The sequence below is a fragment of the Dama dama genome, chromosome 18, assembly GCF_033118175.1.
Source record: "Dama dama isolate Ldn47 chromosome 18, ASM3311817v1, whole genome shotgun sequence".
Taxonomy (NCBI): domain Eukaryota; kingdom Metazoa; phylum Chordata; class Mammalia; order Artiodactyla; family Cervidae; genus Dama; species Dama dama.
In genome coordinates this window covers 92,048,682-92,062,433 of record NC_083698.1, presented here as the reverse complement: position 1 = coordinate 92,062,433, position 13,752 = coordinate 92,048,682, and the positions used below count along the sequence as shown (strand labels likewise).

At 39.6% G+C, this 13,752-nt stretch overlaps 2 protein-coding genes across 2 annotated transcripts in view; one reads left to right on the top strand and one right to left on the bottom strand.

Annotated features, from left to right (window-relative positions):
- Window positions 1–13,752, top strand: part of CHCHD3 (coiled-coil-helix-coiled-coil-helix domain containing 3) — a 286,824-nt gene that overhangs the window by 222,369 nt on the left and 50,703 nt on the right. Inside the window, exon 6 of the mRNA XM_061165830.1 lies at window positions 1,701–1,771. Within this exon, the coding sequence (XP_061021813.1) occupies window positions 1,701–1,771 (71 nt within the window). The remainder of the gene's footprint in view (window positions 1–1,700; window positions 1,772–13,752) is intronic.
- LOC133072497 (myelin expression factor 2-like) lies at window positions 8,801–11,093 on the bottom strand. The gene has a single exon (XM_061165825.1). It carries the CDS (start codon window positions 11,062–11,064, stop codon window positions 9,526–9,528), a length of 1,539 nt encoding a protein of 512 aa, XP_061021808.1. The 5' UTR covers window positions 11,065–11,093; the 3' UTR covers window positions 8,801–9,525.

Sequence of the window (13,752 nt, the reverse complement as noted above, 5' to 3'; positions counted from 1 at the left end):
GACCCTAAACAGAACCAGAAACCAGATCTTTCCTGGCTCTGTCCAGAGATTCCAGTTTCATTGCATAAACTAAGCAAAAGCATTAGTGAAGACATTTTTATTTTGCTGGCATTTTAATACATGATTCAGTAACATAACGCCCATTTGACAGTTCACCGTAGTAATGCAGGGAGTCCCTCATCACTGTTAGCGGCCCATTATAACTGCCTTTTTACTGCCCTCTTTGTTAGAAGGGTTCTGAGAAAAGCTGCAGCCAAACATTACAAAAGAGCATGTCCTGACTGGTGTGTATTCTAAAGGAAAGAAAAACCTTGTAAGCGGAACTGATCGGAAGGAGTGACACAACTGAAAGTTAAAATATCTGAGGAGACAAATGACTTTTTGATAAAAACCTCTCGGCATATAGACTGGTGGTGGTTCATCACTCACATTGCAATGTTAAAAAAGGCAGAAGCAGTACACTTAGAATATTGTCTTCATGTCAGAAATGCACCTTCGTGCTTGAAAATGATAAAAAATTACAATCGATCCCTACAACTGTTCTGTTCATCTTTATTGATCAGGTGCAAGAAAGATAAATCGCAGCCCAAATAAGATTATAGTAAATGTTAGCATCGTCAGGGACTCTGGGTTGATAGAAAGCCATTCATCATCTCAAATGGTGACCTGTCCATTGCTCCAGCCATCCTGAGCCAGCTGTCTAATCACATACCTATTGATTTCATCTACATCCAGCAAACCTGGATGTGACTGTCATTGGGCAACCCAGATTGTTAAATGCAAAGGGGTCACTGGTGTGAAGAGGATTTCACTTTCATTTTCTCACCAACCAACAATGATGTATTAAAAAATAAACCACCCCAAGTCATGCATGTGAAACCTAAGTGAATAGAGAATGAAGGGACACAATGGACCACTGCATTGCATTGTGTTCTTTTGTACTGCAATGCATTTTGCAGGGTATTTCATGGAGTCTGAAGGCTCATTGGGTCATTTAGGCCACCCCCTGCAGTAAGACAGGTTTCACAGTAGCTAGTCAGAATGGATCGTTTTTAATGTTGCTGCCCCAGGAAATGCATTACTTGGCCCTTACAACTTGATTTATATTGCTTATGTGTTCATTCATGTAATAATGGAAACATTTTTTAATAAAAATTACCTAAATCTGCCCCCTTGTTTTTACTGATTAATTTGTTATAAATGTTGATGCTCTTGTGGTCATATGGAGATGATAGAACAAATTGTACTCTGTAAAGAATCCATCTTGAGGACAAATAGACAGTGTAAAAAGAAATGATCCTTTAATATCCTAGGTGGAACACTGGAATGATAGGAAAATATGGTGTGTGAATTTCATATTTGATCTCAAGTGCTCTTTGGTCTTGCAGTGGTGGATTCCAAATATGGGAGATCAAAATAGTCTTTCAAAACTACATTAGGTATTTTTTCAGGAGGATCAAATATTGATGACTTACATGAATGTTCAGTCTGTGATTACAGTGTGTATGCCAACAGTGGTACTATTATTAAATAGATAACCTTACATGTATTTTAAGTATTCATGTCACCATGCAAGAAATCTTCCTCCTTCTGCTTGAGTGGCAGACACAAGATTTTATGTAGTTTTTGAAATTGTTAAGTCTTGCACACATGTTGTTCTCTTGAATAGTGAAAACTCTGCTATCAATCTTTATCCACAGAGCTCAGAGTTCTACAAAGTTACCACCGAGCAATACCAGAAAGCTGCTGAGGAGGTGGAAGCAAAGTTCAAGTAAGTCTTTAGTAGTCTTATCATTATTTACCCTTCCCGACAAGATGAAAACACACCTTTACCATTCTTTAACATGTTAGCCCTCTGGAATACTTGGTAGTGTGTTTGGACCCATATTGTTATCATGGAATTCCAATGCAAGGGACAGGCTTCTGATGAAAGTGTGTTGCAGCTCCATTTTATGAACTCTGGGGAACTTGAAAGCAATGGTGGTAGTGTTTTCATTTGGAATATTATTTTAGTAGGATACCCCTGATTATGAAGGGGATGTTAAATTGTTGCCTTTAACAGTAGAAACACAGAGATCATTCACTTTCTTATAATAAAATGATGGGCATGTCCACATTTGGGTATCTTTCTCCCATTTAACCTGTTTTCATTTCTTCATGTGTACCTTGAAAACATTTAAATTGCAGATCTTTCCCTTGCCCTTGATTATGAAGACGATGTTAAGTTGCTCCCTGTATTAATCCTTGGGATGATTAAATGAATGTTCTGTAATTGATGGATCAGAGTGTCCCTGACCCATAGCCCTGTACTTTCCCTTTGCTGTCAGTACTCACATTAGGTAAGAAAACATCATTCAGAATTTTCCTGAGTGTATAAATACTTCTGTTGTGTAACCTCTGTTAGTCACATATGTGCAAATTAGTGATGTACAGAAAGGTGTTGTGACAGGTTTAGTCAAAAGATTGTATTAGGCTCTGACCTCCTTCCTTGGCGTGTTTATAAGCATTTGATAAAATGATTAAATCCTAGGGTACAATGTTATTACTTTCTGCCGTAGTGTAATTTGTGTGGTAATGGATATTGGTGTTATTTAAATGTTGATTTAAAAGATTTTTTAGAAAATGTATGATTTAAGGTATATTTAAATAGACAAAACCCTCCAGTCTTCCTTAGTGAATTATCTCTTTAGGAGCAGACAGGAAAGACCTTCTAAAAATGAGCCATAAATCTCACTCTTAAAGGTTAATGTGCTATCTTCAGAATTTAGATATGGAATTGGATAGATTTGATTTTCAAAGACACTCTCCATATGTATTCTTAAAGTTAGGTTCTTATCTTTCCCACGAATGGTAAAGCAGTGTCTTTTAAACCTTTGGTCTCTGTACTTTGAGAACCTTTGACTTGGCACCCCGGGTCTTTCTTCTTTGTAAGATTGAAGCTGTACAGATAAGTAAAATTTTAGATAAATCAGAGGAGATCCATTCTGACCAGGAAGATCTATTTGGTCATAAAGAAGATGGCATTTTAGTTGAGGCTTGAAGAAGAGTATCGAGTAGTCAGGAAGGAAAGGTGTTCAAAAGGAAAACCATGCCCAGGAGTTGGTGGGTGACAAACTAGTTAAGATCAGTGGTTTGTTGCAGAGAGACTAGTGCAAGGTAAAGTGGAAAGGTTATTAGGGGCTTTCATTACCTGCTGAACTAAGAAGTTGATCTTCATTTAGCCGGAAGTCATAGTCTTCCAGGTGGTGCAGCCGTAGTGCATCCGCCTGCCAAGGCAGGAGACTCAAGAGACGCAAGTTCAGTCCCTGGGTCGGGAAGATCCCCCAGAGGAGGAAATGGCAACGCACTCCAGTATTCTTGATTGAGAAATCTCATGGACAGGGGAGCCTGGCCTGTGGGGTTACAGAGAGTCAGACATGATTGAGCACACACACACACACACAGGCTACACACACATTGCAAGGTGTTTGGCCAGGTGAGTACCCTGAGTTCCGTGCTCCTTTAGTAGTAATAAACTGACAGTTAATGTGGGGTTTGATTGGAGGGCTGGAAAAGAAAAATAAAAAGCCAGAAATACCAGATGAGAAGTCTCTGCAAGTGAAAGAAAAGAGATGGATGCAAAAGTCGCTGAGAGATTAGACGTGAATTAGTGATTAATTGGTGTATGGGTTTGCTAGGGCTGCCACAGACTAGTGGCTTAAACAATAGAAGTTTATTTTCTCACAGTCGGGGAGGCTGGAAGTTCAGGGTCAAGGTGTGAGCAGGGTTGGTTTCTCCAGAGGCTTTTCTTCTTGGCTTACACGTGACTCTCTTTCCATAGTCTTGCCTCTCTCCATCTGTGTCCTCATCTCCTTCTCTTATAAATCACATTGGATTAGGGTCTACCCTGATGATTTCATTTCAACTTACCTCTTTAAAAAATCCTCTGTCCCAATTCACTCTCTGAAGCACCAGGCATTAGGATTTCAACATACAAATTTTGGGGGAGATGCATTTCAGCCCACAGCAAACACTTGGATAGAAGGGATACAGGAGAAACAGAAATATGAACTTAGTGTGTTGGAAAGAAAATTGGTGGAAGCTGAATTTCACAAACAAGTCTGATTTTAGATGAAAAGAATATCTCTTCTGAAGCCACACCCAGCTGCCATGTCATGGCCCTGGAAAGCATATAGTCTGGCCTGTACTGGCCTACTGCACAATGAGAGACTGCATGGAGCATAGAGGTAAGTCATGACGACTGACCTTCTCCACGATGGCGTGGATCTGTAGGGTGGACTTGGTTTTAAGCAGAGCCTCAACAGCGTCATCCTCTTTTATCTTCAGACGATGTTGTTCTTGATTAGCTTCTAGTCTCATCCGATGTAGTAGACAGTTTAACCTTTCCCAAAGCAAACTGTGGCCCTTGTACTCAGCTTCTGGGAGTAACGTCTAAACCCTTGGAATTTCCCAAGTGAAAGAAATGTCTTCTTATTCATAATGGGTCCCCTGGGCCATGTGGTATCAGCCCAATGCCAAAGACTGAAGTCAGCCACATGAACAGCCAGGCCAGCTTATGTGACGAGGCCCCGGTGAAACTCTGGGCGCCGAGATGGGGTGAGCATCTCTAGTTGATACTGCACTGCATTTGTCACATACACTGATACCAGGAGGGTTGTGCCTCCTGTGGACAGTGAGAACATTGCATTGAAACCCTCTCAGACTTTGTCCTGTGTTTCTCTTCCTGTGGCTGATTCTCTGTAGCATTTCCCATAATGAGCCATAGTTCTGAGTTTAATAGCTTTAGTGAGTTCTGTGAGTCCTTGTATTGAATTTTCAAAGCTTAGGGTAGTTTGGGAACCTCCTTGAACTTGCAGTTGATACCAGAAGTGAGGACAGTCTTGGGGACCCTGCCCTCAGACCTTGCAGTTTGGCCAAGTCCAGTGCAAACAAAAATTCAGGAATGTCAGGAGCTGGTTCTTCAGAAAGTGGTTTTCTTTATGTCATTTTTCTCAGCTACTTCCTTCTAGGCTGAACTTCCTAGAATATGGTATTTTGATTTGCAGCTTCATGCCAAGGAAATTTGAGAAGGCAATGGCACCCCACTCCAGTACTCTTGCCTGGAAAATCCCATGGACAGAGGAGCCTGGTGGGCTGCGGTCCATGGGGTCATTGAGGGTCGGACACGACTGAGTGACTTCACTTTCACTTTTCACTTTCATGCATTGGAGAAGGAAATGGCACCCCACTCCAGTGTTCTTGCCTGGAGAATCCCAGGGACAGGGGAGCCTGGTGGGCTTCCGTCTATGGGGTTGCACAGAGTCAGACACAACTGAGGTGACTTAGCAGTAGCAGTAGCAGCAGCAGCCAAGGGAATGATAGTGCTTCAGCTATAAGAGATGTTTACCGCCTTTGAAGGCACAGAGGTTCCTCAATGAAATTGTGTTTCTCCTCAGAAACTTGGGGATCTCAGATAATCATGACACCTTCAGTCTTTGGCAAGGCAATGTACTGTATCCTTTCCATTGCCTGATGGAGATGAACTCAGCTGACCCTCCTAGACAGCACACCCTGGAGGACTTTGAGGAGGGTTTCATTAATTTTATCTGATGGAAGGATTCATTTGGGTACATCTTCATTATATGGAGATGAAAGCTTCATAAAATGTAATTTCAAGGGTACTGTTACATGCCTGATGAGGGTGGAGGGCTCCATACAAAATCACAGTAAAGAGAAAGAATAAAGAACACTCAGAGCATTTGAGGCCGCACGTGATGAACACCAGTTACTCCGGTGTATCCTGCAGGACAGCTAATGGAATTATCTTAGGGATGCTTAAATATTAACTCACACTTCAGTCCCTCGCTTTATAGTTTGGCAGCAAACCATGAAAACACTTTAGAGCCAATGGAATCCTGCTCCCCGCTCTACCCCGTTTGTTTTATTAGCACATCATTCATTCATAGTGCTTCTATGAAAGATGCCCTCAGCTGTGTTCTCAATGTATACCTATGAAGGAGACAGGTGGGTCTTACCGGCATGAAACTTAGAAGCACATTGGCAGGAGAGCAGGTGGAAGACAGAATTTTAATAACCCAAAGCTTCCCAAAAAATCCAGAGTGAGTTCTACTGTGATGAGATAATTGCATCCCTAATAACACAAAGTTATTAAAAGTTATTTATCATTTTTTCAGTGGAAATTAAGTAATTTGGGATCAAGAATGTGTGTTTACTTTCATGCAAGAACTTCCCTCCCAGAAAGCTTTAAAATTAGCTATAAAACTGAAATCACTGGGTAAACTCACTGATATGTATATATATACACACACACCTGTACCTAGCTTTTATTCAAAAGGTACACCTTTTCAGCTCAACTGAAATGGTCATTATAAGCACTTCTTACCACCTCTATCACCCTTTGTTATTATCTGTTAAATAGAGCAAATTATGGTGTTAGTTCTGGGTTAGTTTTTTTTCTGTAATACCATGTTGTAGTTCTGTTACTGAAAATTATGTTCAGTAGTCTACCTTATAGGTAATTAAGCAAAATATTATATTAAGTGTTATATTGATAGTGCTTATTAGCACAGACAGGTCTAGCACAAAGTTAGATGCTCAGTAAATATTAGATTTTCTTTTTATTATATCTTATTTTTACATTTATTTTATTGTTATATCCAGCTTGTGTTGTAAAACTCTGCACCATTGGAGAAATTTCTGTATCTAGTTCCAAAATTAGCTATAAAACTGAAATCACTGGGTAAACTCACTGATATGTATATATATACACACACACCTGTACCTAGCTTTTATTCAAAAGGTACACCTTTTCAGCTCAACTGAAATGGTCATTATAAGCACTTCTTACCACCTCTATCACCCTTTGTTATTATCTGTTAAATAGAGCAAATTATGGTGTTAGTTCTGGGTTAGTTTTTTTTCTGTAATACCATGTTGTAGTTCTGTTACTGAAAATTATGTTCAGTAGTCTACCTTATAGGTAATTAAGCAAAATATTATATTAAGTGTTATATTGATAGTGCTTATTAGCACAGACAGGTCTAGCACAAAGTTAGATGCTCAGTAAATATTAGATTTTCTTTTTATTATATCTTATTTTTACATTTATTTTATTGTTATATCCAGCTTGTGTTGTAAAACTCTGCACCATTGGAGAAATTTCTGTATCTAGTTCCAGACAAAATCAAGATGATGTTAAAACCTCCCAGGGACGTCCCTGGCAGTCCAGTGGCTAAGACCCTGCACTTCCACTGTAGGCAGTACAGTCTCCACCCATAGTCTGAGAACTAAGATCCCACATGCCACAGGGCAGGGCCAGAAAATTTTTTAAAAGATAACAAAAGAACAAACACACTGTAGGAACTTGTGGAGGTTTCTGTATTTGTTTTTAGAGAAAACAAAAAACTCCCAAAAGAGTGTTAGAGATCGTAGCCATGGGAAGTTCACCGTCCAGCCAGGAGACAGCATGTAAAGCTCTTAGGACAGGACAGCCCAGTCCGTAGTGTGTCAGAGCTCTCAGGATGTACAGACAGAATAAGGAATGTGCAGACGGCGCTGCAAGGCTCTGTGTTATGGTCAGCATCAGATTCCAGTTGCCTTCAGTGGCTTGTTGTCGATGTACCACACCTACAGAGAGGAAACGTTACCACAGTGTTATGAACACACAAGTTCTTTTTTTTTTTTCCCATTTATTTTTATTAGTTGGAGGCTAATTACTTTACAATATTGTAGTGGTTTTTGCCCTACATTGACATGAATCAGCCATGGATTTACATGTGTTCCCCATCCCGATTCCCCCTCCCACCTCCCTCCCCACCCCATCCCTCTGGGTCTTCCCAGTGCACCAGGCCCGAGCACTTGTCTCATGCATCCAGACTGGGCTCGTGATCTGTTTCACCCTTGATATAATATACATGTTTCGATGCTGTTCTCTCAAAACATCCCACCCTCGCCTTTTCCCAGAGTCCAAAAGTCTGTTCTGTCCATCTGTGTCTCTTTTTCTGTTTTGCATATAGGGTTATTGTTACCATCTTTCTAAATTCCATATATATGCGTTAGTATACTGTATTGGTCTTTATCTTTCTGGCTTACTTCACTCAGTATAATGGGCTCCAGTTTCATCCATCTCATTAGAACTGATTCAAATGAATTCTTTTTAATGGCTGAGTAATATTCCATGGTGTATATGTACCACAGCGTCTTTATCCATTCGTCTGCTGATGGGCATCTAGGTTGCTTCCATGTCCTGGCTATTATAAACAGTGCTGCGATGAACATTGGGGTGCACGTGTCTCTTTCAGATCTGGTTTCCTTGGTGTGTATGCCCAGGAGTGGGATTGCTGGGTCATATGGCAGTTCTGTTTCCAGTTTTTTTTTTTTTTTTTTTTTTTTACCTTATTGAAAAATGGTTTAATAAATAAGGATAATTATTATTAGATAAATAAATGTTAAGACTTTAAATACTAACCCCCTAAAATTTAAAAATACAAATTCAGTAAGACTTTTGCTCTAATACAACAATTTCCCAAAACAAACAGAAAAAGTATCCAGTGTTTTTTCTTATGAAGCTTATTAATAAAAGACAGTATTGGTATGCACATTTAACAACATGCTTTTTTTGCAGGCAGAGGAGACATGGCTATGTCTAACACCGTGGGATCCAATGTCTTTGATATGCTATGCCTAGGTGTTCCATGGTTTATTAAAACTGCATTTATAAATGCATCTGCTCCTATAGAAGTGAACAGTAGAGGACTAACTTACATAACCATCTTTCTCAACATTTCAGTTGTTTTCCTTTTCTTAGCAGTTCACCTCAATGGCTGGAAACTAGACAGAAAGTTGGGAGTAGTCTGTCTGTTACTGTACTTGGGACTTACAACATTATCAGTTCTATATGAACTTGGAATTATTGGGAACAATAAAATAAGGGGCTGTGGTGATTAATGTTAACAGTGTTATGTGGAAAATGTGAATGATGGGGAAGAGCAAAGAAGAAAAATTCCATTTCTTCATTTAACTCAAATAAAAAATATTCTGAACTTCAGGATCTAAAACTTCCTTACAGTAATTTTTTAATCAACAAAAGTAATTTAAAGTCAACCAAAACCATATCCTAATTTGTCTGAGCCCTTTCTTTTCAAGGACAATTACATATCTTAAACAGAAGTTTTGGAAAAAACCATCTATGCTTTACCTTACAATAAGTTGATAAAAACTGGGGACACTTTTAACAAACAAATCCCACTATGCAGAACTGAAAATAACAAAAAAATGGCTTACTTCATTAAAACTAGTATAACCATTCATTTAAACTGAATGACCAGACTTGCTGTCTTAAAACCCCAAACTTGAGATTAACAAAAAAATCACAGTATATTTAACACTATACTGTTAAAAACTGGTGGGAAGTTTTAAAAGTTCATTTTTACAACTTTTTGTAAGCAGACAGTATTACTTAAAAAATGACGTTTACTAGGAGATTCAGCAAAACAGATATAAGAATGTTCCAACCGTGGTTTCAAATTATGCATTATAATCCAAGCGAACGTCAGTTTCTCTGCCACTGATTTTTAGGCCATTCATTATTCTGCAGGCTTTTTCAGCTGATTCTGGGGAGTCAAATCTGACCGTTCCACAGCCTTTTGACTTTCCATTCTCCATTTTTATTTCTGCAAACATTACATGACCACACTGACTGAATTTCTCTTTTAGTTTCTGCCAAGTCAAGTCAAAAGGCAGATTTCTGACAAATATCTGGTTGCCTTTGGAGCCTATTCTGTCTCTCATTCCGCTTCCCATCGGACCCAATAAAAATCCTCGATCCATATCGATGCTTCTCTCCAGTATAGCTCCTATACCTGGTCCCATTCTATCAAAGCTGGAACTCATCCGATCCAGTCCCATCCCCATTCCTCCAGTCACACTGTTCATGCCACCCATTCCACTACCAAGTCTACCAAAGGAATCTCCAGAGCCTCGATTTATTTCAGTATCACCACGTCCAAAATCTCTCTCCATGCTACTAGTCATCGCACCACGGTATAGCTCTCCCATCCGACCAACTCCTCCAAATCCTCCCATGCTATTCATTGCTTCCAGGCCACCAAACCCAATTCCTCCTCCAATTCTATTCATTCCTCCAAAACCTGGACCTTCCATTCCCATACCACTTGGACCTAAATTTCCCATCACACCACCTGTGTTCAACTGGCTGGCACTAATAGGTTGTCCACCTGGACCAAGTCCCATTCCAATGCCTCCAAGACCACGTGGTAACTGTGGTGTTTTACTGTCATGTGAACGGTAGTCTTCATGAGGGACAGACTTGTCATCCATTTTCACATGCATAGGTCTATCAAACAAAAACTGCCCATTGAACATAGAAATAGCTTGATCTGCTTCAATTGCTTGTTCAAAAGTGACTGTGCCCATTCCTCTGCTCTTGCCATCTTTGTCTTCTTTAATATCTGCCCGCTTTACAGTTCCAGCTATGCTGAACACTTCCTTTAGCTTCTTCCAACCAACTTTGAAGTCAAGCTCTTTAATATTCAATGGTCTTCCACTAAGGTCATATTTGTTCATTGTCTCTAGTGCTTTCTTGACAAATTCTTCATCTTTGAATTCAACCACACCACAACCCCTTGATTTTCCTTCCGCATCCTTAAAGAGCTCCACGTATGGAACCTCACCAACTTTCTCTCTCATTCGATCTTTAATAGCTTGCCATTTCATGTCATATGGGATGTTGCTAATAAAAACTCTGTTACGATTTGGACCCTTCTTTTCTCCAGTGCCTGAATTCTTATCTTTTGAATAAGGATGGAATCTATTGGCCTTCTTGTTCCCTGTAGATGTTTCTTTTAATTCAGATTTCTCTTCTTTGACTGATTCATCATTCTCTATTTTAACGCCATTGGAGCTGCTGCTGTGCTGCGGAGGCTGCTTCTCCTGCTCGGGCGGGTGAGGTTCTCGCCGGGGCTCGCCCGGCGGCGCCGAGGGCTGCCGATGCGGGCTGTCGTCGCCAGCGGCCCTAAGCACCTCAGGCTTGTCGGCGTCAGCCATCCCGCCGCTACGGCCTCGCCTCCGCCGCCTGCGCCGAGGGGCTCCGAGCGCGACAATGGCGGCGGCCGGCAAAGCGGTAACGGATCCCGATTTGAAAAGCTGTTTCCAGTTTTTTAAGGAATCTCCACACTGTTCTCCATAGCGGCTGTACTAGTTTGCATTCCCACCAACAATGTAAGAGGGTTCCCTTTTCTCCACACCCTCTCCAGCATTTATTGCTTGTAGACTTTTGGATAGCAGCCATCCTGACTGGCGTGTAATGGTACCTCATTGTGGTTTTGATTTGCATTTCTCTAATAATGAGTGATGTTGAGCATCTTTTCATGTGTTTGTTAGCCATCTGTATGTCTTCTTTGGAAAAATGTTTAGTTCTTTGGCCCATTTTTTGATTGGGTAATTTATTTTTCTGGAATTGAGCTGCAGGAGTTGCTTGTATATTTTTGAGATTAATCCTTTGTCTGTTTCTTCATTTGCTATTATTGTCTCCCATTCCAAGGGCTGTCTTTTCACCTTACTTATAGTTAACACACAGAAATCCCTTGCATTCCTATACACTAACAATGAGAAAACAGAAAGAGAAATTAAGGAAACAATACCATTCACCATTGCAACAAAAAGATTAAAATACTTAGAAGTATATCTACCTAAAGAAACAAAAGACCTATATATAGAAAACTATGAAACACTGATGAAAGAAATCAAAGAGGACACAAACAGATGGAGAAATATACCATGTTCATGGATTGGAAGAATCAGTATTGTCAAAATGACTATACTACCCAAAGCAATCTATAGATTCAGTTCAATCCCTATCAAGCTACCAACGGTATTCTTCACAGAACTAGAACAAATAATTTCACAATTTGTATGGAAATACAAAAAACCTCGAATAGCCAAAGTAATCTTGAGAAAGAAGAATGGAACTGGAGGAATCAACCTGCCTGACTTCAGGCTCTACTACAAGGCCACAGTCATCAAGACAGTATGGTACTGGCACAAAGACAGAAATATAGATCAATGGAACAGAATAGAAAGCCCAGAGATAAATCCACGAACCTATGGACACCTTATCTTCGACAGAGGAGGCAAAGATATACAATGGAGAAAAGACAACCTCTTTAACAAGTGGTTTTGGGAAAACTGGTCAACCACTTTTAAAAGAATGAAACTAGAACATTTTCTAACACCATACACAAAAATAAACTCAAAATGGCTTAAAGATCTAAATGTAAGAACAGAAACTATAAAACTCTTAGAGGAGAACATAGGCAAAACACTCTCCGACATAAATCACAGCAGGATCGTCTATGACCCACCTCCCAGAATTTTGGAAATAAAAGCAAAAATACACAAATGGGACCTAATTAAACTTAAAAGCTTTTGCACAGCACAAGTTGTTCTTAAAATACAGAGACAAACATGAAACAAATGTGTAGAGCAATATCAAAGAAATGTGAGATAGCCTAACGGCAGTGTAAACCTTGGGAAGACAATGTAATAGCAAACAGAAGCATTTCAGAGATGACTGATCTTTCATTCCCATGTTTTCCTTTAGATAATGGACTGGCCAGTTCTACCTTCCATAAAAACGTATATGGCAAGTGACATAGATCTATTGAAAATATTTTTGGACTGATTTCATTAGAGGTGTATCTTTTCAACTTGTCTTCGGTGTCTTTGAAAGATGAAGTACTCGTAAAGGAGTGTGATTCTGTGCGGTTGGATGTGAATGCTGGTAATGCTCCTGTGTGTGCCAGGCGTTAGCAGGGGTTTTCACTTTTATCCTTGAACGAAGTTGTTCAAACCTGACTTATAAATTTAGGCTCATGGAAGAAGCCTGGGTTATCCTTGTAATGTATTAAAAGATTAGTTGCCCCATGGAAGGAGTTTAGGTGATTGTAGAGTATCTGCGGAATGCTTTGCAAAAACTCTTAGAGATAAAATGGCTTTTTTAAGTATTATGTAGTCAAACGTTTGCATTAATGTAAAATTCTTTTCACTTTAAAATGTCCTTGGTTTTGTTAGTGTTTCACTCTGGCCATGCTGTTTAGTTTCTCTTTGGGACATGTGATTTTAATAGCTACACTACGAATGAGTTAGTGAAGCCGAGGATGACATGCCAGTGATATCAGCAGGTGTTTCTCGTGTTCTCTGTAATTACACATGTGGATTATGGACAGTTTTAAGCAACAGTGTTTAAAGATCCTGCTTAATTGGCTGTAAAATAATTAAATAAGGTTTTGACTGGCAAATTTATAATTCTGTTAGATGCATAAGCCAGTGGGCTTGAATGTCAATGTGACTTCAGTTTGGAAGTATTAGATTAATAGAACTAATAGTACTGCAGGTACACAGTTTACTCTGATTAATAGTCCTAAAGCTCTTCTAAAAGTTTTGCCCGGTAAATTTATGTTGCTTACCATTCTGCTTAAACTTTTAATTAAAACCTATTTCCAAAGTTTGAGATGTTTAGCATCGCTGTGCCTCTTGCCATTTTTTCGAAAGTTGAACTCCTATAATTTTTCAGTGATTCCAGCTGCCTCATTGAGAAACTTGCCTTATCAAAAGGATTAAAATTATATACTGTCAGGCATGTATCTGTGTCTGCAGCTGACAGTTTCGCTGCACATCGTCTCTAACACTTATTGATGTCTGCTTATAACCTACTTTCGTGCTGCGTGAATGGCT

Coding starts and splice junctions, on each gene's coding strand:
- LOC133072497 (XM_061165825.1), bottom strand. CDS start 11,064: ATGGCTGACGCCGACAAGCCTGAGGTGCTTAGGGCCGCTGGCGACGAC.